This window comes from Gorilla gorilla, chromosome 10 (assembly GCF_029281585.2).
Source record: "Gorilla gorilla gorilla isolate KB3781 chromosome 10, NHGRI_mGorGor1-v2.1_pri, whole genome shotgun sequence".
NCBI lineage: Eukaryota > Metazoa > Chordata > Mammalia > Primates > Hominidae > Gorilla > Gorilla gorilla.
Window position 1 is genome coordinate 48,772,416 of NC_073234.2, and position 22,738 is coordinate 48,795,153.

General features: G+C 50.0%; 1 protein-coding gene across 1 annotated transcript; it reads left to right on the forward strand.

The window, feature by feature from the left end:
* The first annotated feature begins 2,397 nt into the window (after positions 1-2,397).
* Positions 2,398-10,414, forward strand: KRT74 (keratin 74). Its single transcript, XM_019037983.4, has 9 exons — positions 2,398-2,942; positions 3,582-3,796; positions 4,245-4,305; positions 4,778-4,873; positions 5,400-5,564; positions 6,250-6,375; positions 7,842-8,062; positions 8,538-8,572; positions 9,063-10,414. Exons 1-9 carry the CDS (start codon positions 2,472-2,474, stop codon positions 9,260-9,262), a joined length of 1,590 nt encoding a protein of 529 aa, XP_018893528.2. The 5' UTR covers positions 2,398-2,471; the 3' UTR covers positions 9,263-10,414.
* The last annotated feature ends 12,324 nt before the right edge of the window (positions 10,415-22,738 follow it).

Here is a 22,738-nt window from a genome sequence, read left to right on the forward strand (position 1 = left end):
ATGAACTCAAAGACCAGGGTGTGGTGTGTGATTACTAATTAAAGGGTATCTGACACAGTGAAGGCTGGAACTCTAGGGATCTGACTGCATAGGCCAAAGGCAATTCCCCTGCAATTAAGCTCCCTAGGAACCAATTAGGAGGATTGCTTCTGTGTGGCCACAATCACAACACTGTTGTCAGGAAATTCTACTCTGCCTCTACCTTTTCCTTCTCTGTCACAGCCACTCTGCCACCATCATTACCACTACTGTCAGCAACCCTTATGGCCAGCCTCCAGCACAGGGCCCAGCCCACAGGGGCACCCTTTGTAATGAATACAAAGGGTGCCAGGACCCCTAGCCTTAGTCCTGGCCCTCCCCAGCCCATCACTTCTGAGTGTGGATGGACCCCATTCATTCTGCTGCATTTCCTTGGGCACCTGGATATCTGCTTTTTGTTTACCCCAAGTCTTCTCCAGCCTCAAAGATCTAGCCTCATGCCTTTTCTGCTTTGTAAATGCCTTTTCGTTGAAGTTCCTATCAGATTGGGGCTCATAGTCAGCCAGGCAGTGATGGCGCAAAGACTCAGCTAGCCAGAACTATGATTATTTCCCCTTGGAGCCGGGCAATGAAGGGCCAGCTGCTGGTGATTCTAGAATAAAATAGCCGCTCATGAAAGCAAGTCTCTTCCTTCCCACTGCCCATCCTTGCTGTGGCTGATTTTCTCTCTGAACCTAGAGTGATGTCTTATCTTGAGCAGCTACCCTTTGCAAGCCCTTAGTTCAGCAACAACCTCCCCTTCTCCTCATGTCACACTTGAATCAAAAACAATAGAAACACAAGCACGAGGGCCCCAGCCCACAGCTGCCATGCCTGCCACATGCACCACAATGTCTTTGCATCTTTGCCACTAACTTCCATCTCTATCACATAACACGATGGTCAGGAACATGGACTTTGAAACCAGACGCATTTGAATTCCAGGCCCAGCTCTGACTTAACTAGTTGAGTGAGATGGGTAAGTTCCTCTGTTTCTTCAACTGTAAATGAAGTTAGTTAAAGAGGGTTAAGTGAGACATCCCATGTAGACATCCCATGCCTGGCACACAATAAGTGTTAACACTTTCTGTTACTACCATCACTATTATACAATGATGTTACTACCACTATTGTACTACTACCATAAGGAATACTTCCAGCCCCACTACCTCTGAGCCACTACTCTGAGCCAGCACCTGTAATGGGCGTTGTTGGGAATATAAGCCTGGCTTCTGGAGATCCCCAAAAACCCTAATCAAGATGAGCCATTCTTCAGTGCACCTCTGATTCATGGTTCATAATGCTTTTCTGTCATTCCAGAGCTTTGGCTCTACTTTAAGTTCTTTGTGTAGATTCCTCTCATTGGTCTGCAGGCTTCTTGGTGGCTGGGGCCTAGGACAGTCACCCCCAGGTTAAGGAACTCACGCCATTTTTTGTCTTGCACACTCCAGCACAGGAGGGCGGCAAACCCAGCATCTGGCAGCACCCCTGCTGCTGCCCTTGCAACCTGACTTAGAAAACCACAAGCAACCCCTTCGATTACAAGCTCCTGTGCTCTAGGGCTAGGCCCTGCCAGGAAGGCCCCCCGAGACAGGGTCCCTGGGGAAGGACCTTCCACCGTTACCTCAGGGGCTGAGAGGAAAACAACTGGGAGAGAAAATCCAACTGGAGGAAATGCAGCTGACTGGAAAGGTTCTCATGGTTGTAAGTCAATGTCAAGGTCACCACCACCCAGGCCCTGCCCAACACAGAAGGCCCTAGACAATATCCCTGCTAGGGGGGCATGCAGATGCTGCAGAGTCATTCCTCTTCCTTCCTGGGGTCCACTTCACTGCTAGACAGCTGTGGTCCTTAGCATGGCCCAAGGACGGATCCTGGAGCTTCTTACCCAGATCCAGATCTTTGAGGACACCTTTCCAAGAAGAATCATCTTTCTATGTCTTCTTTTCCGTGATGTAAAAATTCCAGCTTCCACACAAGACCCTATAATAGAGAGATGGTTTCTTTTGGGAAGAAACCTGGGGTTTTTCAGGTGAGTCTCCTCTGGGGAAAGCCAGGCATTTCCCTTGCTCCTTGCTGATGGTTAAGCAAGAAGGAGGTAGCACTGGAAAAATAAAGCTAGGAGATCTCTTCAGGGGATAACTCTTCAGGTCCCTAATTAGGGAGCACAGATAAACTCCAAATTAGACCACTCCACTTTGCAAGGGCAGCATATTCCACTTGCTATCAGAAGAGCTTTGTTGCTGCAAAGGGCTTGGAGATCTCTGTTCTACAAATTGCCCATGGCCCCTGGCCCATCAGCAGGGGAAAGGAGATAGTGGAGAGATGCCCTTTTCCGGTGTCCTGGGCTCAACAGGGATAAAAGGAGGCAGCACTCTGGGTGCCCCATCAGTGTGTTCTCTACCCCTTGGCGACTGCTTTTCTCCAGCTCTGTCAACTCAACCTTTCCCACCATGAGTCGGCAACTGAACATCAAGTCCAGTGGTGACAAGGGCAACTTCAGTGTGCATTCGGCAGTGGTGCCAAGGAAGGCTGTGGGTAGCCTGGCTTCTTACTGTGCAGCTGGCAGAGGGGCTGGTGCTGGCTTTGGCAGTCGGAGCCTCTATAGCCTTGGAGGGAATCGGCGTATTTCTTTCAATGTGGCTGGTGGCGGCGTTCGGGCTGGAGGTTACGGCTTCAGGCCTGGCTCTGGGTATGGAGGGGGCCGGGCCAGTGGCTTTGCTGGCAGTATGTTTGGCAGTGTGGCCCTGGGGCCTGCATGTTTGTCTGTGTGCCCACCTGGGGGCATCCACCAGGTCACTGTCAACAAGAGCCTCTTGGCCCCCCTCAACGTGGAGCTGGACCCTGAGATCCAGAAGGTGCGCGCCCAGGAGCGGGAACAGATCAAGGTGCTGAATGACAAGTTCGCCTCCTTCATTGACAAGGTGGGTCTCATAGGAGGAGGATGAGGCCGCCCCCTGAGGCCTGAGCAGTTTTCCTGCTGCCTGGGAATGGACTGCACACTGTGGCTGGAAAGGTGCAGCTGGGCCTCAGGAAGGGCTTCCTCATCATTAGGGAAGGAGAGTAGGTCTGTGAGCCATGGAGGCCAAAGGAATACATGAATATATTGGCTTCTTTGGCGATTTTGCAGGGAAGGATGGGAAGCTGGGTAAAGAGCAGCCCTTCCTTGACAAAAAGGTGATGAGTTTCTTGAGGACAGCTGGATCTTCCAAGAACATGAAAGGCTAATAGAAACCAGCAGTGTTCAGAGGGAAGGGCTCATGGTACAGGAAGAGACACTTAGTTGAGACATAAGGAAGGACATCTCCTGGGACCAGGGCCGAGCAATAGAAGAAAGCTGTGGAAACTCCTTGAGTGAGTTCTCAGTGATGGCTTATCCAGAAGGCTAGGAAATGAGCACTTGTAAAGGATCTAGTTTGTGTGGAATGGCAAGGGTGGAGAGTCAAGACATGAGCAAAAATGACTACAACAATCTATGGCAAACCTGGGGAGTCAATGGTGTGTGTCCAGGGGGCATGACTGCACCCATTGTGGTTCCAGGTGTCTGTTGATTTGGGTTCCAGGTACGGTTCTTAGAGCAGCAGAACCAGGTTCTAGAAACCAAGTGGGAGCTGCTGCAGCAGCTGGACCTGAACAACTGCAAAAAGAACCTGGAGCCCATCCTTGAGGGCTACATCAGCAACCTGCGGAAGCAGCTGGAGACACTGTCTGGGGACAGGGTGAGGCTGGACTCGGAGCTGAGAAGCATGAGGGATCTGGTGGAGGACTATAAGAAGAGGTGAGCAGGCCCCACCCGAGGGTCACAGACCATGTTTCCCGTGCCTCTGGGCTCACCTGATCTCTGTGCCATTATGTTTTAGGAGATGGGCGAGTATGCTCCAGGGTCAGGAGCTCACATCCCCTTCTCTGGCTAGGGGGAAGGGCCTATCCTCTTTGATGATAACTTCCTGCCTAGTTGATAGGAAGCAGTTCCTGTGCTCCTTGACCCACTAAAATGTTCAGTTGCTGGTGTCCGGGGCCCAATAGACACCTGGGTGTTTTCCTAACATGCAAAAACTAGGAGGCAAGTGAAGCAACTCAGGGATATCTTACTCCTGTCACTAGCCTCTTACTGCTCACCCCAGAGACCCTGCAGGGACCCCGTATCCCAAACATTTGCCTGGCCAGCAGGAAGAGAAAGTTCCTTGGCTAAGGGGGCTAAGGCCATCTACTCTCCCTGCTGGCAGATATGAGGTGGAGATTAACCGGCGCACAGCAGCAGAGAATGAGTTTGTGGTGCTTAAGAAGGTAAGGGAGGGAGGAGCCTCCTTATTAGGGTCTCTCGCACCCCCATCTTAGCAACTCTGCTCAGGACTTCAGCCCAGGAGGCTGGGGAGGGGGCTGGTGCCTGGTGAGGGTGGAGTCATAGTCCTGGCCTCCAGTGAGTTGGAGAGGAAAGACACACACTCGGGAAATGGACAGAGACAGACAGAGAATTCTGGTCTGGGAACTGTGAAACTCGGGTCCAGCTCAGCCTTGCTGTGTGACCTGAGGAAACCTACTACCTCTCTGGGCTTTGTTTTCTCCAGGCATAACAGAGCTGCCCCATCCTCCTTTCCCTATTCCCAAAGCTTCAGGGAGTCTGAGAAGTAATTGATATTGAGTGAGCTTTCCTTTGTGGGTAGAAAATAGAAAATCAGGTGGCTTTGGGGCAGGAGTTGGGCAGGGCAGCTGTGGGATGAGGGTTGCATCCCCCAATGACTCTGGGGCCTCTTGGCAGGATGCAGATGCAGCCTACGCAGTCAAGGTGGAGCTTCAGGCCAAAGTGGACTCACTGGACAAAGACATCAAGTTCCTCAAGTGTCTGTATGATGCAGTAAGGACACTCCTGTCCCCTCACCCTCACCCTGCCTCCTTCCCGACTCTTCCAGGGAGATACCAAAAGGAGAGATTTAGGATCAACAAAATGAAAGATGTTTCGGTAGAAAGGTGCAAAACCCTGCACCAGGAGACCATGGAAGTGCAGGATGCTGGTTCTTGGAGGCCATACATACAGGAGGAAATTGATCTTGACCACAATAGTGGCCTTGCCCATAGGCAGGAAAAGATAACCCAGTGAGGTCTTACAAAGCACAGACCCTTGGATTCTGTGAAATTGTGGAAAATGCATTCTTCACCCATCTGCATGTGCCAGCGGGCATCTGCCATATGCAGGGTTTCCTGCTGCTGTGAGCTGCTCTCCCTCAGCTCTGCAGACACATCCCAGAGGGCACTTCTTCCCCCTACTTTGTCCCCGTGGATCCTAGCAGCCTATTGGGCCAGGGACCATGGGCCCAGAAGACTGATGGGGCAGAAGAGGGAAGCCAGGGGGTTGCTGAATCTGTCTTCCTCTCTCAATGCAGGAGATCGCTCAGATCCAGACTCACGCCAGTGAGACCTCTGTCATCCTGTCCATGGACAACAACCGGGACCTGGACCTTGACAGCATCATCGCTGAGGTCCGCATGCATTACGAGGAGATTGCCCTGAAGAGCAAGGCCGAGGCCGAGGCCCTGTACCAGACCAAGGTGGTCACCGAATGAGTCTCCTCCCACAGCAGCCCCTCGCTTCCTGGGAAGGGTCACCTGCACAGTGAATGTGAGGAATACTTTTGTGGGCATGCTGAATGAAAGAAAGGTTCCAACCAAGGCTTCAAGGAAAAAAGGAATTCTTAGCAGAGCTTGTTATCAAAGATAAATCATGAAACTGGTATGGATTGAATATATGCAACAGAGAGGATCCCTCACTTCTTTCCTCCATCCACGAACTGCCTGTCCCTCTCTGTTGCATGTGAAAGAAGTGAGGTGGTAAAACTAACACACTTATAGGAATGGGGGCATGTTGCCACAGGGCAGACGGAGAATCACAGACTTGCGGGAGTGTAGCCATGGGTGAATTTGGTGCGGGGCGAGTGAGAGAAGGAGAAGCCTGTAGCTCTTTCCTGATCCCCACGGGAAGACTTTCAAAAGGAAATGGAAGGCGAGGAGTGCTCTGAGTAATGGAACTATGCTTTGGGTAAACTGAGTAATGGAACTATGCTTTGGGGCTGTCAGGGAGAAAACCCCTTACCTGGGCCCCCAGGACCCTGTCCCAGCACTCCTCTTCAGCTCCGTTAAATCCCACTAACAGCCAGGGTGGCAGGGGTGGCTTATTTACAGGACCCTTCCCCAGTGCCCTTGTCTCATCGCCAACTTCCTATCTCTGGGAAACCAGATCCAGGAGCTGCAGCTGGCAGCCAGTCGGCATGGTGACGACCTGAAACACACCAGGAGCGAGATGGTGGAGCTGAACCGGCTCATCCAGAGGATCCGGTGTGAGATCGGGAATGTGAAGAAGCAGGTGGGCAGCAGCCCCACAAAGAACTCTCGGGCTCCACAGCAGGCTCTGGGATGAGGAAATGGGGCCTGCCCTTTGGGAACAAGCAAATATCCCCTGCTGGGCTTAGGGGTCCCTCGGCCACCCACAGTCTCCCTTTCCCACCCTGCCTCGGTACCCCACCATCAGAGCTGGTACCCTGCCCAGAACTGGGAGGAGCCTCAAACCTATTTCTCTGACTCCTCGTTTTGCAGATAAAGCAGCTGGGCTGGGAAGGGGAAGGGACTTGCCCAGAGCCCCCAGCTGGTAATGAATGGAGCTAGGATTAGAACTCAGGTTCCTCTTCTGCAGATTTTTCTGTGTCCAATGAACCTGCCCCATGTCCCCTTTGGGTTCCCCCTCTGAGGGCAGACCCTCTGTCTCCTCCTCCCACTGGACACGGAACGTGTGTGGGGTGCAGAGGGTGTGCATCAGGCGCCTCTGTGGCCACACCAGGTTCCTGCTCTCGGAGTGGGGCATGGTCTGTTGACTGAGGGACACAGCCGTCGATGAAGCCCTCCTGGGTTCCCCTGCCCTGTGCCATGGTACTACTTCCATGTTAGTGGGCGGGGGGTGGGGCTGGGGGGCCTGTCTTACCTGACAGCAGCAAATTTTAAACACTGCGTCAGTGGGGAGATGATATTGGAAGCTGGAGGATCCTTCCTGTGACCTCTCTGAGAACCAAGTCTGCTCTGCTAGTGATAGAATTGCCCAGCGGAAAGATCTGAGCCTGTTCTCCTTCTGGTGCCCCCACAACCCTCCATGCCCTGCAGGCAAACACAGGGACAGCTCTACGACTCTACATTTGGCCGATTCACAAATTCCATGAGCATAGTTCCTCCCTCTCTGTTAGCAACAGGCATCGCAATGCCCCCCAGATGTTCATCAGAATCCAGCTTCTGTGGTTGTGCCTATAATTTAGGGCCTTATCCTCCTGCTCTAAGGGAAGGCCAGATGTGGGAGCCTTCACACAGACTCTCCCCAGAGTGCTGGAGTCCAGAAACACTCATCTGGATGCTAACAGATCAGAAGGATCCCCAATGGGGAGAGGTCCTGCAGCAGGAATCTGATCGCAGTGGGACCGTGGCATACTGTCTCATCCTCAGGGCTGGCCTTGCTAGGGGATCGGGCATGATTTTCCTGAACCTGGAGTATTTTGAATCTGTAGATACTGGTGGCCTCCAGTCTCAGGCACTATCTAACTTTGCAAGCATCGACATTTCTTCCTGACCCCCTGAAATGCAACTGCTTCCACAGCTTCATGTGACAACAGCTTTGAATACTCCTCTGCAATAGAAAATAGAAGAGACAAAGTTCTGGTGTTGGCTTTGCAGCTTTTACTCCTTGTCGCCTAGGGCTCCATCTGCAAAATGAGGGCATTGTTCTACTTAACTGGTATGAGCTAAATGTAATTTTCTGTTCTGATGGTGTCTCTGTTCTTTGCCCTTCAGCGTGCCAGCCTGGAGACGGCCATCGCTGACGCTGAGCAGCGGGGAGACAATGCCCTGAAGGATGCCCGGGCCAAGCTGGATGAACTGGAGGGCGCCCTGCACCAGGCCAAGGAGGAGCTGGCGCGGATGCTGCGCGAGTACCAGGAGCTCATGAGCCTGAAACTGGCCCTGGACATGGAGATTGCCACCTACCGCAAGCTGCTGGAGGGTGAGGAGTGCAGGTAGGTGGGGTGGAGGGGAAAGTGTGAGAAGGGACTGGGGTGTGGCTCCTGTCTGGCTGAGGGGCCACCTGGAGAACAACATGGTTAGTGCCAATACAAGCAAGAGATGTGGTGATTTCGTGAACTCAGAGGCAGCTTCCTGCAAGGGGTTGTTGGACATGAGCCATGAAGCGTAGATGGCCGTGTGCTGCTGTGAAGAGAACCGGGGGCTCAGACAGACCTGGGGCTAATGACTGGCTGTTCAGCAGGGGCTAATTATTGGCTTTACCCCATGCTAGTGGTGTGGTCTCGGTAAATCATCTAGTATCTCCAGGACTCTTGTTTTCTCATCTGTAAGATGAAGGCGATAGTGTCAGTTTCGTAAGTTGTTATAAGGATGAGTTTAAATGATGCACGTATAAAAGCAGGAGCCCATTGACGTTTACTGGAATCTCGACACTGAGTTTTTATCTTTCTCTAACTTTCTGTCTCACAGGATGTCTGGTGAGAATCCATCCTCTGTGAGCATCTGTGAGTACTCTTGAGAGATGCCTTGGGTTGGGAAAGCCAGGGACCCTGGGACAAAGTGATGTCACCTCCACTTACTGTCTCACCTCCCAAGAAGCTTCTGTTACTGTCTTGGGAAGGTTTCTGGGCTTCAAAGGAAATGTTCTCCCTTTTCATCCTGTGAAATGGTGACTGAGGTCATGCCCACCCTTTTCCCTTCCTGTTTCTCCCCTGGGACATTGTCATTTGGAGCAAGGGTTGGTGGACATGGATTTTCCTAGAATTTCCAGGAGGGCAGGGACTGTATCTATCCTATGGGGTCTTCACCTCACACAAAGTCCAGCCCATAATAGGCTCTCAGTTCTTCTCTGTAGTGCTTCTTGACTACTGAGGGTGGTTCTGCGGATTAAATGGGGTGTTGTTGTAGAGAAGCCCTTGGGGACAGCCGTTACCATAGCTGTTATCTGCTGATTGACACTGCTCATCTCCCCTGCTCTTGGCCCCTCCTCCTCAGCTGTCATCAGCAGTAGCAGCTACAGCTACCACCACCCCAGCTCTACGGGTGCTGACCTCGGGGCCAGCGCTGTGGCAGGCAGCTCTGGCAGCACCCAGAGCGGGCAGACCAAGACCACAGAGGCGCGAGGGGGAGACCTCAAGGACTCCCAGGGCAAGAGCACCCCAGCCAGCATCCCAGCAAGGAAAGCCACACGCTAGACCCATGGCCTCACCCACCTCAGCACTTGGAAGAAGAGGTGACTTTGCCACCCCCAAAGATGTCTGCCACACCCAAGTTCCCAGGCCCTGAGTTTTAAAACTGTCTGTAGTACACTCAACTGTCTGCATCGTGGTTTAGCTTTTACTTTCAAGCTCTGATTGACACAGTCACCTTCCCTGTTTCCTTAGGTCCCATGTGGACTAACGACTTCTCATTTTCCTCGCTGCCTTTGGCTGGCAGGAGGCTTTGGAGGCACAAGCCATTATAACCTTCTTGGCCCTAAGGAAGCTGTGATCATCCCTAGAAAGAGGGAAGGAGCAGGAGATGACAGGGGAGGGGCTGGTTTGTTCTGTGCTTAGGCCAAGTTAGCTACTGTCTGAGAGGTTTTACATCCCCTGCCAGCATGGTGGGGTGACACGAGACCTGTAAGCAGGTGGTGAGAAGTTAGATAGCCTTTACTTGCTCCATCAGAAACAACTTTGCAGGATGACGCCAATATTTAGGACACCATGTGTACATCTGTAGACCACCAGCTGCACCCATCTCCACAAAGCCAAGTGAAGGTGTATTGGGGATTCTCTGCCAGCCTGTGTCACCCACCCACCTCTTTCATTATCAGCAATAGCTACCATCATTTGTCAAGCACCTACTAGATGCCAGGCACCCTACACGCATTGCCTCCCATTCTCATCCAGTCCTGCAAAGAAGATGCAATGAGCATCCTTGGAACAGACTGGGAGCCTGATCCCAAGAGGCTGCAGAACTGGCCCCAGTCACCCACCTACGTGCCAGAGTCAGGCCTGGCCGACACAAGGATCTATGCTCTTTCTGTGGTGTGTCACTGCCTTTTTAACAAAAGGGCTGTCAAAGTCACCATTCTTTTTGATGAGGGCAGCGTAATTACATTGCCTTTTGTCAGGACTGTGGGTATGTGATTTGTCTTCCACAGTCTCTCTGGGGCTGTGTCCTACATAGCTTCTGACTCTCAATTTTTGGTGCCATGAGCTGAGCTCAGTGAGTGGAGCTGGCTTTTCTGTCGCTGAGTGGTACTGCGTAGTCCAGATGTCGTGGCTCAGGGTGTAAATATTCCTAAGAATGGCAGCATCTATTTCCTCTTTTGTTTGAATTAAAGACTCTGAATTTCTGCTGTATATTCATTAAGTTGTCCTTGAGTGGTGTCAGAGGTACGCTTCTGTCAGTCTGTCAATCTTTCCAAATGTTCCACCCTCTAGTGATGATGTGCCACCCTCCATTTCTCCCCAGCAAGCGTGCAGGACTCTTGCTGGGAAGCTGCAGGCCAACTCAGATGAGGCTGCTCTGGAGGCAATCTCAGGCTGCTGGAAGAGACAGATACACACTCATGTAAATCAGGGAAGGGCAGCCTAAGGCAGCAATGCTAGTAAGGGACTGGAATAGAGAGGCTAAGCAAGGAAGGCTTCCTGGAGGAGGAGGAGAGTTTAATTAAATAACCAGAAAGATGGACACATGGGCTCCTGGAGAGGGAATTTAAATCACAGCAACATAGTAGTTTGGACACAGGCTTTCATGTGCTTATTTAGTAGGGGGTGGGAGATCTCAGATTTTCCAAAGTCAATACAGATTGGGTATACCTTATCCAAAATTCTTGGGACCAGAAACATTCCTGACTTTGGATTTTGAAATATTTGCATGTGCATAATGAGATACTTTGGGGATGGAACCCAAATCAAAACATGAACTTCATTTATGTTTCATATATACCTTCTGCATAGACTAAAGATAATTTTATACAAATTTTAAATAAAATGCTCCAAAAGTTTTGGAGCACTTTGGATTTCAGACTTTTGGATTAGAGATGCTTAATCTGCAGTGGGGCTGGGTGGATTCCAAGTCTCTCAGCTGTGGCCGGCAGAGTCTAGCTGTCTAAGCAGCTTTCAAATTTGTCTTGTGTCACGGGTGTGCCCAAAGATGTTCACCTCTACAGGCCTCAAGATAATGGGGACAGGCCTTGGGAGAATGGGGACTCTGGCCTAAGTAGTGGCCTCCATTCACCTCCCTGTGGCTTTCATGTATTAAGGAGGTCCTCTTCTGTGTGTGCCAGGGTGCAGTAAACCATGGGAAACACAAGAGCCCAAGAGTGTGTTGGGCTTTCTGCCCAAATGTCTCCCTCTGATGTCACCACTGCTGCCACTGTGGATACTGAACTAGTGCCCTGGGAGTGGGAGGCTCCATTCTAGCTCTACCACTAACCAGTCACCTGTTCCACACAGTGGTTCTTAACCTTGTAAGTCATGAACATTTTGAGAGCTGATGAAAGCCATGGATCTTTCCCCTGAAATGTGGACAGGGTCTACTGCATGTCCAGAGGTTCACAGATCCCCACAGCCCATCCATGGATTCCCTGGGTCATGAACCACCAGTTAAGAGCCTTTGCACCAGATACCCTTAAGGCCCTTCCTAGCATTGATGCTCTGTCTTTCCCAAAAGACCACATTCCCAGTGAGGGACCCAGTAAGAGGGCCTGAGGTGAGAGAGGGAATGAGACCCACAACCTGAAATAGCATTTGGAGAAGTATTAATACATGAGTCTCCGTGAAATCACTTCTTTCAAGGCTGCTGTGCAGCATGCCCCTGACAACTGGGCACAGCTGAGCTGGTGCTGTTGGGCTGTGATGGCTGCACACAAACGTGGCTCTGGATGCAGGGACGAAGGGCTAAGAAGATGTGATACAGTGTGTCCTCTACTAGAGTGCTGAGGTGGGCAGAAGGAGCAGCCTCTCTGGCTGCAGCTTATCCACCTGAGAAATGGAGAGATTCTCTGCCATCTGGGATTATGAAGATGCTGAGAGGTGCACAGGAGTGACTGTGCTCTTGCTTTTGGACTCAGTTAGAGTCCCCTGAAGCCCAAGAGGAGAAATCATGAAGGCAGGACCAGAGGCGATTGTTAATTTCAATTATTTACAGTTATGGCCATTTTGACATGGGTACCAAGACCATTCAATAGGGGAAAGAATAGCTTCTTCAACAAATGGTGCTGAGACAGTGAGGTATCCACATGCCAAAGAATGAGGTTGAATCTATTTTGCATCATATACAAAAATTAATCAAAATGAGTCAACAACCTAAATATAAGAGCTAAAACCATAAAACTCTTAGAAAAAATGTAGAGGGAAATCTTTGTGACCTTGATTTGGCAATGAATTCTTAGATATGACATCAAAAGCATAAGCAACACAAGAGAAACTAGATAAATTGGACTTCCTCAAAGTTAAAAAACTTCTTTACAGTAAGGGACATTATCAAGAAAGTGAAAAGACAACCTGCCAAATGAAAGAAAATATTGGAAAATCATAGAGCTGATAAGGGTCTAGTATCCAGAATATATAAAGTACTCTTGCAACTCAACAATAAAAAAAACAAACAACTCAGTTAAAAAATGAGCAAGTAATTTTAATAAACTTTCTTTAGAAGATACACAATGGCCAAGAAGCACAGGAAAAGATGCTCAACATAATTAGTCATCAGGGAAATGTAAACCAAAACCATAGCTAGGCACCAGTTTATACTCACTAGGATGATTTATAATAAAAATAACACAAAATAATGAATGCGGTGAGATTATGGAGCAATTTGAACATTCATACATTACTGTTGGAAATGTAAACTGGTTCAGCCATTGTGGAAAAGTTTGGCAATTCCTCAGAGTTAAACAGATTTGCCATATGACCCAGCAATTCCACTCCTAGATAGAAAGCCAAAATAATTGAAAACATGGCTGAGCTCACTGGCTCATCCCTGTAATCCCAGCACTTTTGGAGGCAGAGGCTGGGGGGCGGCTTGAACCCAGGAGTTTGAGACCAACCTGGGCAAGGGAGGTTGCCCTTGGGCAACCCAGGGCAAGGGAGATAGGGAGATCCTGTCTCTTAAAGAAAAAAAAAAGCTAGGTATGGTGATGCATGCCTGTGGTGCCAGCTACTTGGAAGGCTGAGCTGGGAGGATCACTTGGGCCCGGGAGTTCAAGGCTGCAGTGAGCAGTGATTGTGCCACTGCACTTCAGCCTGGGTGGCAGAACAAGACCCTGTCTCATTAAAAAAAAAAAAATTAAAACCAGGTTGCTCAAACAAACACATGTACATGCATATTCACAGCAGCACTATTCACCATAGCCAAAGGTGGAAACAGCTCAAATGTCCATCAATGAATGAAAAACAAAAAAAAAACAAAAAAAACTGTGGTATATACTTTCAGTGGAATATCATTCAGCCATAAAAAGGAATGGCTCAGTGATATGTGCTACAATGTGGATGAATCTCAAAAACATTATGCTAAGAAAAAGAAGCCAAACAAAAAAAGCCACACATTATGTAATTTCATTTATATGAAATGTCTAGAATAGGTAAATTCATACAGATGGAAAGCAAATTGGTGGTTGCAGGAGTTGGGGAAGGGGAAATGGGGGTGACTGCTAGTAGGCACAGGGCTTTCTTTCGGGGTAATGACAATGTTTTAGAACTAGATTGAGGTTATGGTTGCACAACATTGTGAACATACTAAATGCCACTGAATTGTTCACTTTAAGTAGTTAATTTTATGTTATGTGAATCTCACCCCAATAAAAAATAAAATAAAATTTGGGAGTGCAGCAGGGAAAAGGTCAGAGAAACTGTATCCCTGGACTTTGCTCTCCGCCTTCCCTACCACGTGGCAAATAGCAACCTGGCATAAAGACAGAGTTGTCCATGACCAGCAGGGGGACAGGCACTACTTACCCTCATTTTGACTGGCTAAGGCAAGCCCTGGGGGAGCTGGACTTCTGATGGCCAAGAGCTGACCATGTCTCTGACACTTGGCCGCCACACCCAGCTGAGGGCAACCACTGGCTCTCTCTCGGCTAATTAAGTGCTTGCTTAACTAACCACCTGAGTCTCAGACTTTGGTTATGAAGAGCAACTCAGTGCCCTCGAGTAGCTCTCATAGCTCGTGCTGATGCCTGTTGAGTTGAAGCATCTGAGGCCAAAAAACTGCAATACTTCTTTTTCTCTGTCAGGGTCATAGCCTCTGTACAGTGACCTGGATTAAGATTTTAAGTGGACACCCAAAATCTTGCTTAAGTTCCCAAACTCACTGTATCTTGGTTCATTAGTTGAAGTGAGCACAAAACCCAATTGCTACTGGAATCTTCTCTCCACCTGGGATTTAATGAAACCTACAAGGCTCTGCAATGGCAGACCTATCTGCTGGACCGAGAAGTCCTCAAAAGCAGGCTGGTGTCTTCCTCTATCCCTGCATGTGGTAAATGCTTGGCACAGAGAGGCTGCTTAGTAAGTGTCAAATGGGATCACTGAATGCAAAAGAACATGGCAATCAGTGTCTGTGCACTGTGTCCTGGGACCTCATCCACCCTTTCCTGCAGCTTCTTCCTATGCCTCTCCCTCTGCCTCTGACCTTCCCATTTTCTGATTTTTCTAACCATTCTCTCTAGGTTCCAAACTCAGTGTAGCAGGAGGCTTTAACTGAGTAATCTGTGTTCATTGGTAGAGAAAGTCTCATTGAAATGCATCCTCTGTGACCTTGAAAGGTCACCTTGGCCATCCTCCTGCCCTGGGGAAGGGATGTTCTTTCAGGTCTAAACTGTCATGACTTCTCCTGCTTTCATGGTCTCAGAGCTGTTGAATGAATGAATGAATGAATTTGATTCCCTCACTTGGTCACCAGCTGGGAGTCACTGCATTGCTCCCTCCCGTCATGGCTATTATTGAAAAAGAATATATTGAAAATATATGAAAAAGGGACAATCAGCTCCCTGTTAGAAACCACTAATGGAGAATAATGGAGACTCAGGGGTCTGAAAGCAACAGCTAATAGAAGATGGGAGCAATTATCAGGTGCAATGTCATCAGAAACCCATGTACACATGCATAGACATGAGGCTGCAGGCTCACAAAGCTGATGTCTATGGAAGATGCAAAACATTTAACAGCTGGTACCAGCAGGCACTAACCAATCAGAGATGTCAGCCATGGACAACCAGGATAGCCATGTTCATAATGGCTGGACACCTGTTCTGCTCCCAGCAATTCACATACAGATGTGCACACACATCTTCTGATATGCCTTGGAACATGTCTGTCAGCTGGTAAGACATGCAGTGCTCACAGTTCCTGCATTAAGCCCTGGAGCCTTTGGTCATTTTGGGGTGGAGGGATGTGCCCAGAACCTGAGCAGCAGGAGAAAGCTGCAGCCTGACCCTGACAGGGAAGGGGTGGAAACCAGGGGAATTCGGGAGGGCTTAGGGGAGGCTTCTTGGAGTAGCTATGTCCTGCCTGGTAGGCAGGAGGCTGGGAGAATAGCCCAGAGCATGACATCAGGAAAAAGGAAGCTGCCCGCAAGAAACATGTCAGGGCCTCACAAGCATCCCCAACACCATCCTCACCCAGGTCCTGAAATCACATCTATTTTCTCCAAAAGAGCAAAGAAGGCTGAAAAGGGGACTGAGGAGTCAGATGTGGCTGGCTGGAGGGTTGTGACAGGAAGACAGGAGTGTGTGAAATGTCAATCCTGGAAACCAGAGGCTTATAGGGTGGGCTGGTGGGAGGACCACCCAAGAGGCTGCTGCCAGAATTCCAGAGGGGAGAGGATGAGGGGCAGCCTGGGCCATGCCATGGCGATAGATGCAGAGCAACTGCCTTAAGAGACGGCAGGTGACTTCTTGAGAGTGGGGAGCACCCAGGTGAGTGAGGGTGTGGGCACTGATGGGGTGGGAGGGTATATTAGGGACAGAAAGTGATGAGCTCAGCTTTTCACACTGTGGTTCGAGTGTTGGAGGGACAGGAGAGAGCAGAGACCAGAGCTGGTGAGGGTTAGAGGTGGGCATGCTCACCTGGGAATAGGACACGCAGGGGCACTAGACATTTGTACTCAAGAAAGCCAGGATGGTGTGGAGGCTAAGGGCACAGACGATAGCCAGCATGCCTGTATTTGAACCCTGGCTCAAATCCTGGTTGAGTACTGAGCTTGGTGGTTCACACTTGTAATCCCAGCACTTTGGGAGGCCAAGGCGGGTGGATCACTTGAGGTCAGGAGTTTGAGACCAGCCTGGCCAACATGGTGAAACCCTGTCTCTTCTAAAAGTACAAAAATTAGCCCGGTATGGTGGCCCACACCTGTAATCCCAGCTACTCGGGAGGCTGAGGCAGGAGAATTGCTTGAACCTTGGAGGCAGAGGTTGCAGTGAACTGAGATTGTGCCACTGCACTCCAGCCTGGGTGACAGAGTGAGACTCCATCTCAAAAAAAAAAAAAGATCCTGGTTGAGTACTCTCTTGAGTAAGCTGCCTAACTTCCTGTGTCTCAGCATCTTCATCTGTAAAGTGGGGACAATAATGGCACCTACCTCATAGGGCTGTTGTGAGAATTAAATGAATTAATATATGTGAAGCGCTTAGAAGGATGCCTCACAGCACTCACATTGTATATGTGTTAACCACTGCTATTATTATCATCATCACCATTATTCTTATTTACAAGGTGCCTCCCAACCACCTTGGGGAGTAGGTGGAGCAGGTGTTGGCACCCCCTTTTTTAGAGATGTGAAAACAGAGGCTTAGGAAGGTAGGAGACCTGCCCACAGTCACATGGCTCATGAGTGGCCAAGGCAAGACTGGGACCTGGGTCCTCAGAGTCTCAAGTCCATGCACTTCGCCAGAGGCTTGGCGTGGGGCTGGAGCATGGCTCAAAGGAGGTGCTCCCAGCCACGGAGCTGAGTGAGGAGGAAATGAGGAGAGGGGCAGCCCCAGATGACCCTCTCTGTCAGAAATATGGCAAAATGGGAGGGGAGCCGTGCCTGGAAGGACAGCCCTCCTATCCTTTATATCCCAGCTCCTCTGGGGTGGGCACACCCTCAGCCTTGGCAGCTGCAAAAATGCTGACCAGCTGTCCTGCCCCCTGATGAATGGTGGTTTGTGGCCAGGCACCCTGCACTGTGCTCCATCCGGCTGGCTGGGGCTGAAAACCCTGCCTATCTGAAACCACTGAAAGATGAGGGAGTGCCAGGAGGGGGGCTTCTGGGGGATCCATAGATGACATGCTCATTTCCTGGGTTCATCTGCTGAGGAGGGCTGGCAGGACCTGGGCTGATGTCATCCAAATAGCTCAGCTCATTCTCTCTAATTCTGGAGACAATTATTTGCTCAGAGAACCACCTGCCCCTCTCTCAGTGCCTCCAGCCTCTCTCCACCCCCACCAACTCTGCTCACATAGCACCTGGATTCTGCTGCCTCAAACATGGATTGCTCAGGCCCTCCCTGGCTCAGTAGCCCTCAATGGCTCCCCATCACTTGCCCGCCCCATCATGTGCACAGCCTGGCATCTAGAGTCCCCCACCCAAAGTCGTCCTTTATTCATGATTGCTCCAGCCTGGTGGGTCTTTTCCTCACAAATGACCTGCCTCCTGCCACCCAGGGCAGTTTTCCTCATTCCTCCATGCCTGTCCATCCAAGCCTTCTTTCCTTAAGAGACTGGGATCCAAACTCCATCCTCCAGGCAGCCCTTGTAGGTTTAGTGTCCCCACATCTATGCATTCCCCTTTCCTCTCACCCAGCAACTACCCTCTTATATTGTACTCAGTTTTCTTGCCCTGCTCTTGGAGGTCTTCTCTCTCCAGACTTATCAGACCCAAGAGCGCTGAGAGGAAAGAGCAAGATACAAATTAGAGCCATGGGTTCACACACAAATGTGTCAAACTGGTCATGATCACAGACACAGAAACAACAATACAAAGACAATTACAAATTATACATGTAAGCCAAATAAAACATGTGACTATAAAACCAAGAGCCACACAAATGTAATGTAACATGCCATTTAATTTTTTTCTTGAATGTCCAAGCCAGATGTTCCTGGTATCTTAGGGATTTGATCCTCTGATATGACGCATTCCCCTGACTGTTTCACAGATGGGTATAACTGGCCCAGAGATGTCCACGCCTGCCCAAACACTGCTCAGAATTCAATTCTCATGTGGAAAGCTGGACCCCTCCCATGGAGGGCATGAAAGAAAAACAGAGCCAGACGGGCAGCTCAGATCCTGCCTCCCCACCAGGCAAGAGGGCTCCCCAAGCAGGGGTGCTGGCTCCTCCCACCCCTAAATCTTCCCAGATCTCAGTTAAAGCGGGACTGGGGGGATTGGGGGTTTAGTCCCCCTAGTGAGCTGTGGCCCTGTCCTGGTTTCCTTCAGTCTCTCCTTTTTTCCCTCCCGAAAAACACAGGCACCTCAGGAGCCCCACCTAGGCCCTCCCTTCCTGTGGGAGGTCCCCAACTCTCCTTCTTCCTCTATCACTGGCCTCATCAACAACACTGGGTGTCTCATGCCTAATGGCCAGTGTCTGACTAACTAATTCATGCTAAGGTGTTAACCACTTGTTAATAGCTTGATGAGCTTCTTCTCCCAGGGGTGCTTGCATTTGGAGGGACCCAGAGACTAAATCATTTGAGGGCAGGAAACTTTTTATGGCCCCCCTCAGCACTTGGTAGGTACCCAATAAATATTTGATAAAAGATCAACACCAAAAGATCTGAGATAATGTTTGTAAATTGCCTCCTACTGAGTTTTGTACTTGGCTAGCACTTATTAGATGGTGGCTGTTATTTTTATTTATTTATTTATTTATTTTTGAGATGGGGTCTTGCTCTGTCGTCCAGGCTGGAGTGCAGCGGTGCAATCTCGGCTCACTGCAAGCTCCACCTCCTGGGTTAATGCCACTCTCCTGCCTCGGTCTCCTGAGTAGTTGGGACTACAGACACCAGCCACCATACCCGGCTATTTCTTTTTTTGTATTTTTAGTAGAGATGGGGTTTCGCCATGTTGGCCAGGCTGGTCTTGAACTCCTGATCTCAAGTGATCCTCCTGCCTTGGCCTCCCAAAGTGCTGAGATTACAGGCATGAGCCACCACACCCGGCCTACAATTTTTATTTTTAATGGCAAATTTTCCAATAGCAAGGAGGGTCTGAGTTGGCAGATTCTTTGAGCCTGGGGCCTGAGGGAACCCCACTCCCTCCCTTTCCTACAACATCAGATGACACTGCGTGGGAATGTGATGGTCCAGAGGAGAGAAAGGAGAGAGGGGAGGACAGGCCAATTCCCCAATTCTACTGAGCTCTCTGCTTTTAGTTGTTGATAACATTTATTATGTATTTTATAAAGCAGGCACTTTCTATGGATTAACATGTTATCATCACAACTATCTCACCAGGAGTTTATTTCCCATTTACAGCTGGGGAAGTTGAGGCTTAGAGACACCGAGCAAACTGTGCTGCTGAGTGGTGGCATGGAATTCAGATCCCTGCAGCAGCCTGGGCTCCAACCTGGTGCCACTCCAGGTGGACAACAGGCCTAGAAGCCCCCTAAAGATGCCCTGACTCTGTTCTGTTTTGTTGCTTCTCCAACAAGGGGCTATTCACTGATTCTCCCGTACCTGGGAGGGGATGTTCAGAGGCTGGTCCTGGGCTCTCAGGGAAGGCACAGAAGGAGGAATTGACTGGGGCATGGGACCCTCCCCAGGACCCAGGACCCAGGACCCAGGCCCTAGGAAACAGCAACCTGCACATGGGTGTCAAGGGACAGAGGAGTCGGGACGCTGGGGAGGGGAGACTGCAAAATCCAGGGTTTTAAGCAGGAGTTCAGAAGAGCAGTGGGATTGGGGTCAGAGGAGATCGGGAGATAAGGGGTTCCAGACTAAATAAGAATAGCTTGGCAAAATTTTGGAGGTAGTCGAAGATGGGGCCAGTGGGTGAGATGTCCTTGGCTGGGGCATCGAGGAAGGAGGTTGTGGGATGGGTTGGGGTGGCTGCAGCAGCAGCAGGGACACTAAAGGCTGGGCTAGGGCTCTGCCATGCATGTCAAGAAATGCAGCCTTCAGAGCCAGAGATGGAGGACCACACGCAAGAGCTCTAGAAAACCTTCAAATCTTCAGTGTACACCACCAACTCCTGTGCCCCCAGCACTGAGCATGGTGCCAGCATACAGCAGACACTCAGTAGAAGTCCACCAAAGGAAGAAAGGAAGGGTGGGAGGGAGGCAGGAGTTCTAGAATCAAACTGGAGTCCACTTGCCCGGCCCAGGAAGACCAGATATCTACACCGAGGTTTGCAGCAGTGGAAAGGAAGGCGTTTATTTGCAGGGCACCAAGCAAGAGGGACCAGGCAGCTAATGCTGAAGTCCCAGCCTCCCTGATGGCGTGAAGATTAGAAGCTTTAAAGGCGTGAAGATTAGAAGCTTTAAAGGCGGGGTAAATTTCAGCAGAGCAGAAGTTACAGGCGAAACTCAATACATGAAGGCTACACATTGGCTTTGGCCTAAAAGGGCAGGATGTCTTTCTTTTTTTTCTTTATTTCTTCTAAAAAAAACTAGGATACCTGTACAGAACGTGCAGGTTTGCTTCATAGGTACACATGTGCCATGGTGGTTTGCTGCACCTATTGACCCATCCTCTAAGTTCCCTCCCCTCACCCCTCACCCCCCAACAGGCCCTGGTGTGTGTTGTTTCCCTCTCTGTGTCCATGTGTTCTCAATGTTCAACTCCCACTTATGAGTGAGAGCATGTGGTGTTTGGTCAGGATGTTTTTAAGTGGGAGCTTACAGGTCATAAATAGATTCAAAGATTTTATGATTTGCAATTGGTTAAGGAAGAGAAACTTTGTTTAAAAATTTGGGGTCAGCAGAAAAGAATGTTAGCTCTGGCTTGTGGGTGTGACATTCTCCAGGCCCCTCGGGAAGAAATTTAGAACAAAGAGTGGTGGTCAGAGTTCAGTGCCCACTGTCCCTTTATCTGAGGTCTATGTGCCCAGGCATCCCTTTTGGTGGGGTTTGGGTTTCTGACAAACAACTTCGGGACATATGTTAAGGTGCTATCTTTAGTTTCTATGGCGGAACCAAACATCCCATGATTCTAGCTTTTGTGGCTGTTGTTTTGGGCTACTGTTACCTTCTTGCTTATCAAGTTGCTTATTTATTTCTCCAGGCTAGCAAGGTGCCCAGAATTTCCCTTGAAGGAACTCAAGATTGTCCTTTATTTCCATGCTTGAGGGGACCTGAAGGCCCCTAGGAGGGTGTCCCTGTTCCATCTCAGAGTGCAGTAGGTGGTCTCTAATCTGGAGAAGACTCTGCTAGCTTTACAAAGAAAAACTAAGATGACATATGACATGGCTTCAGAGGATCCCCATGGGAGCTGTCACAGAGTTGCAGCCCCTCCAGCACATGCTAAGGATGTGTTCAGAGCGGAGGGAGGTGAGGAGAGCTCAGACCTGGCCTGTATGGGTGCAGGAAGACCTCCTGGAGGAGAGCAGGATGGGGAAGTGACAGAACAAGAAATGGCGAAAGGCTGAGAGGGAAGGATGGAGGGAAGATGGATGGGAGGGATGAGGAGGGATGGAGAGAGAAGGTGAGAAAGAGAGAAGGCAGGGATAGGAAAATTCGGGTGGTTTCAGTAAGAGCAAAGAAGACAAAATGGCAGGGGCAAGAGTAGAGGAAGGAATGCAGAGGAGTGGGAGGGACTGGAGTCCAGGCTCTTCCCCTAAACAATATGAGAGAGAGCCCCAAACCAGCCTGTCTCCAGATTTTCTTCCCTCCTGTGCCCCACCCAGCAAAGAGCTGCTGTTCACCCATGGGGCTCCAGTAGGGATCTCTGGGCAAGGGGATCTTCAGGGACAGAGCTGCCTTGGGTTGAATAAGGCCACAGTGGCAATGGCGATCATGGGAGTAGCTGGGGCCCAACACAGGAGCCAGTGGCTAGGAAGCAGGGGCCGCAGCCAGAGTCTCTGAGGCTGGCATCAAAGGACTGTTTGGAGTAGAATGACATCGTGCTTACTGGGTCGCCCCCATTGGGTCTTTCTGGTCTGAGCCTGCCTGGAGGCTTGCACTCCTGGGGAGGGTTTAGCCAGCCTTGTTCTTGGCCCACTTGGGCCTGGACAGAGGCAATAGGAGTTAAGTTTCATGTTGATAACAGCTTCTTTATTTGAACTCTAAACAGATGATTACTGTCCTCAAGTTGTTCCTAGTCTTATTAGCAGATACACATTGGAGGAGAGACAGAAATGATGAAGTGGACCACCCAGGAATCTCCATAACCCTCCAGGCCATGGGCCAGCCTCTGTCTTTGTCTTCTCTGTACCTCCTTCCAGTCAAGTCCCCGAATTTCTCAGCCACCTGCCCCAACTCCATCCTCCTTTTCTCGTCCTCATTTTCCCCAGTATTTGAAGCCTCTAGCCTGCTTTATTATGGGTGTTTGAGGGGGGTGAAGTGAGGATAGTGCCCATGGTTGGCTCTGGCCTGGGCTGCTCCTGTCCCATGCTAGCGAGAGGGTCACTCCACCTCCTAATACCCCATGAGTGAGAGCAGCTGCCCTCTATGGGTTATGTTTCCAGGAGGCCTGGGAAGAGGTAATGCCTGATCAGTCCCTTTCCAGGAAGGAGGAGAACAGAAGTTGGAGGCCCCAGTACTC

Excerpts from the sequence above, each read along its gene's own strand:
- KRT74 (XM_019037983.4), top strand. The coding sequence starts at position 2,472 with ATGAGTCGGCAACTGAACATCAAGTCCAGTGGTGACAAGGGCAACTTC. Across the intron at positions 2,943-3,581 it reads TCGCCTCCTTCATTGACAAG|GTACGGTTCTTAGAGCAGCA; the intron begins GTGGGTCTCATA and ends TTTGGGTTCCAG. Across the intron at positions 8,573-9,062 it reads TCCATCCTCTGTGAGCATCT|CTGTCATCAGCAGTAGCAGC; the intron begins GTGAGTACTCTT and ends CCTCCTCCTCAG.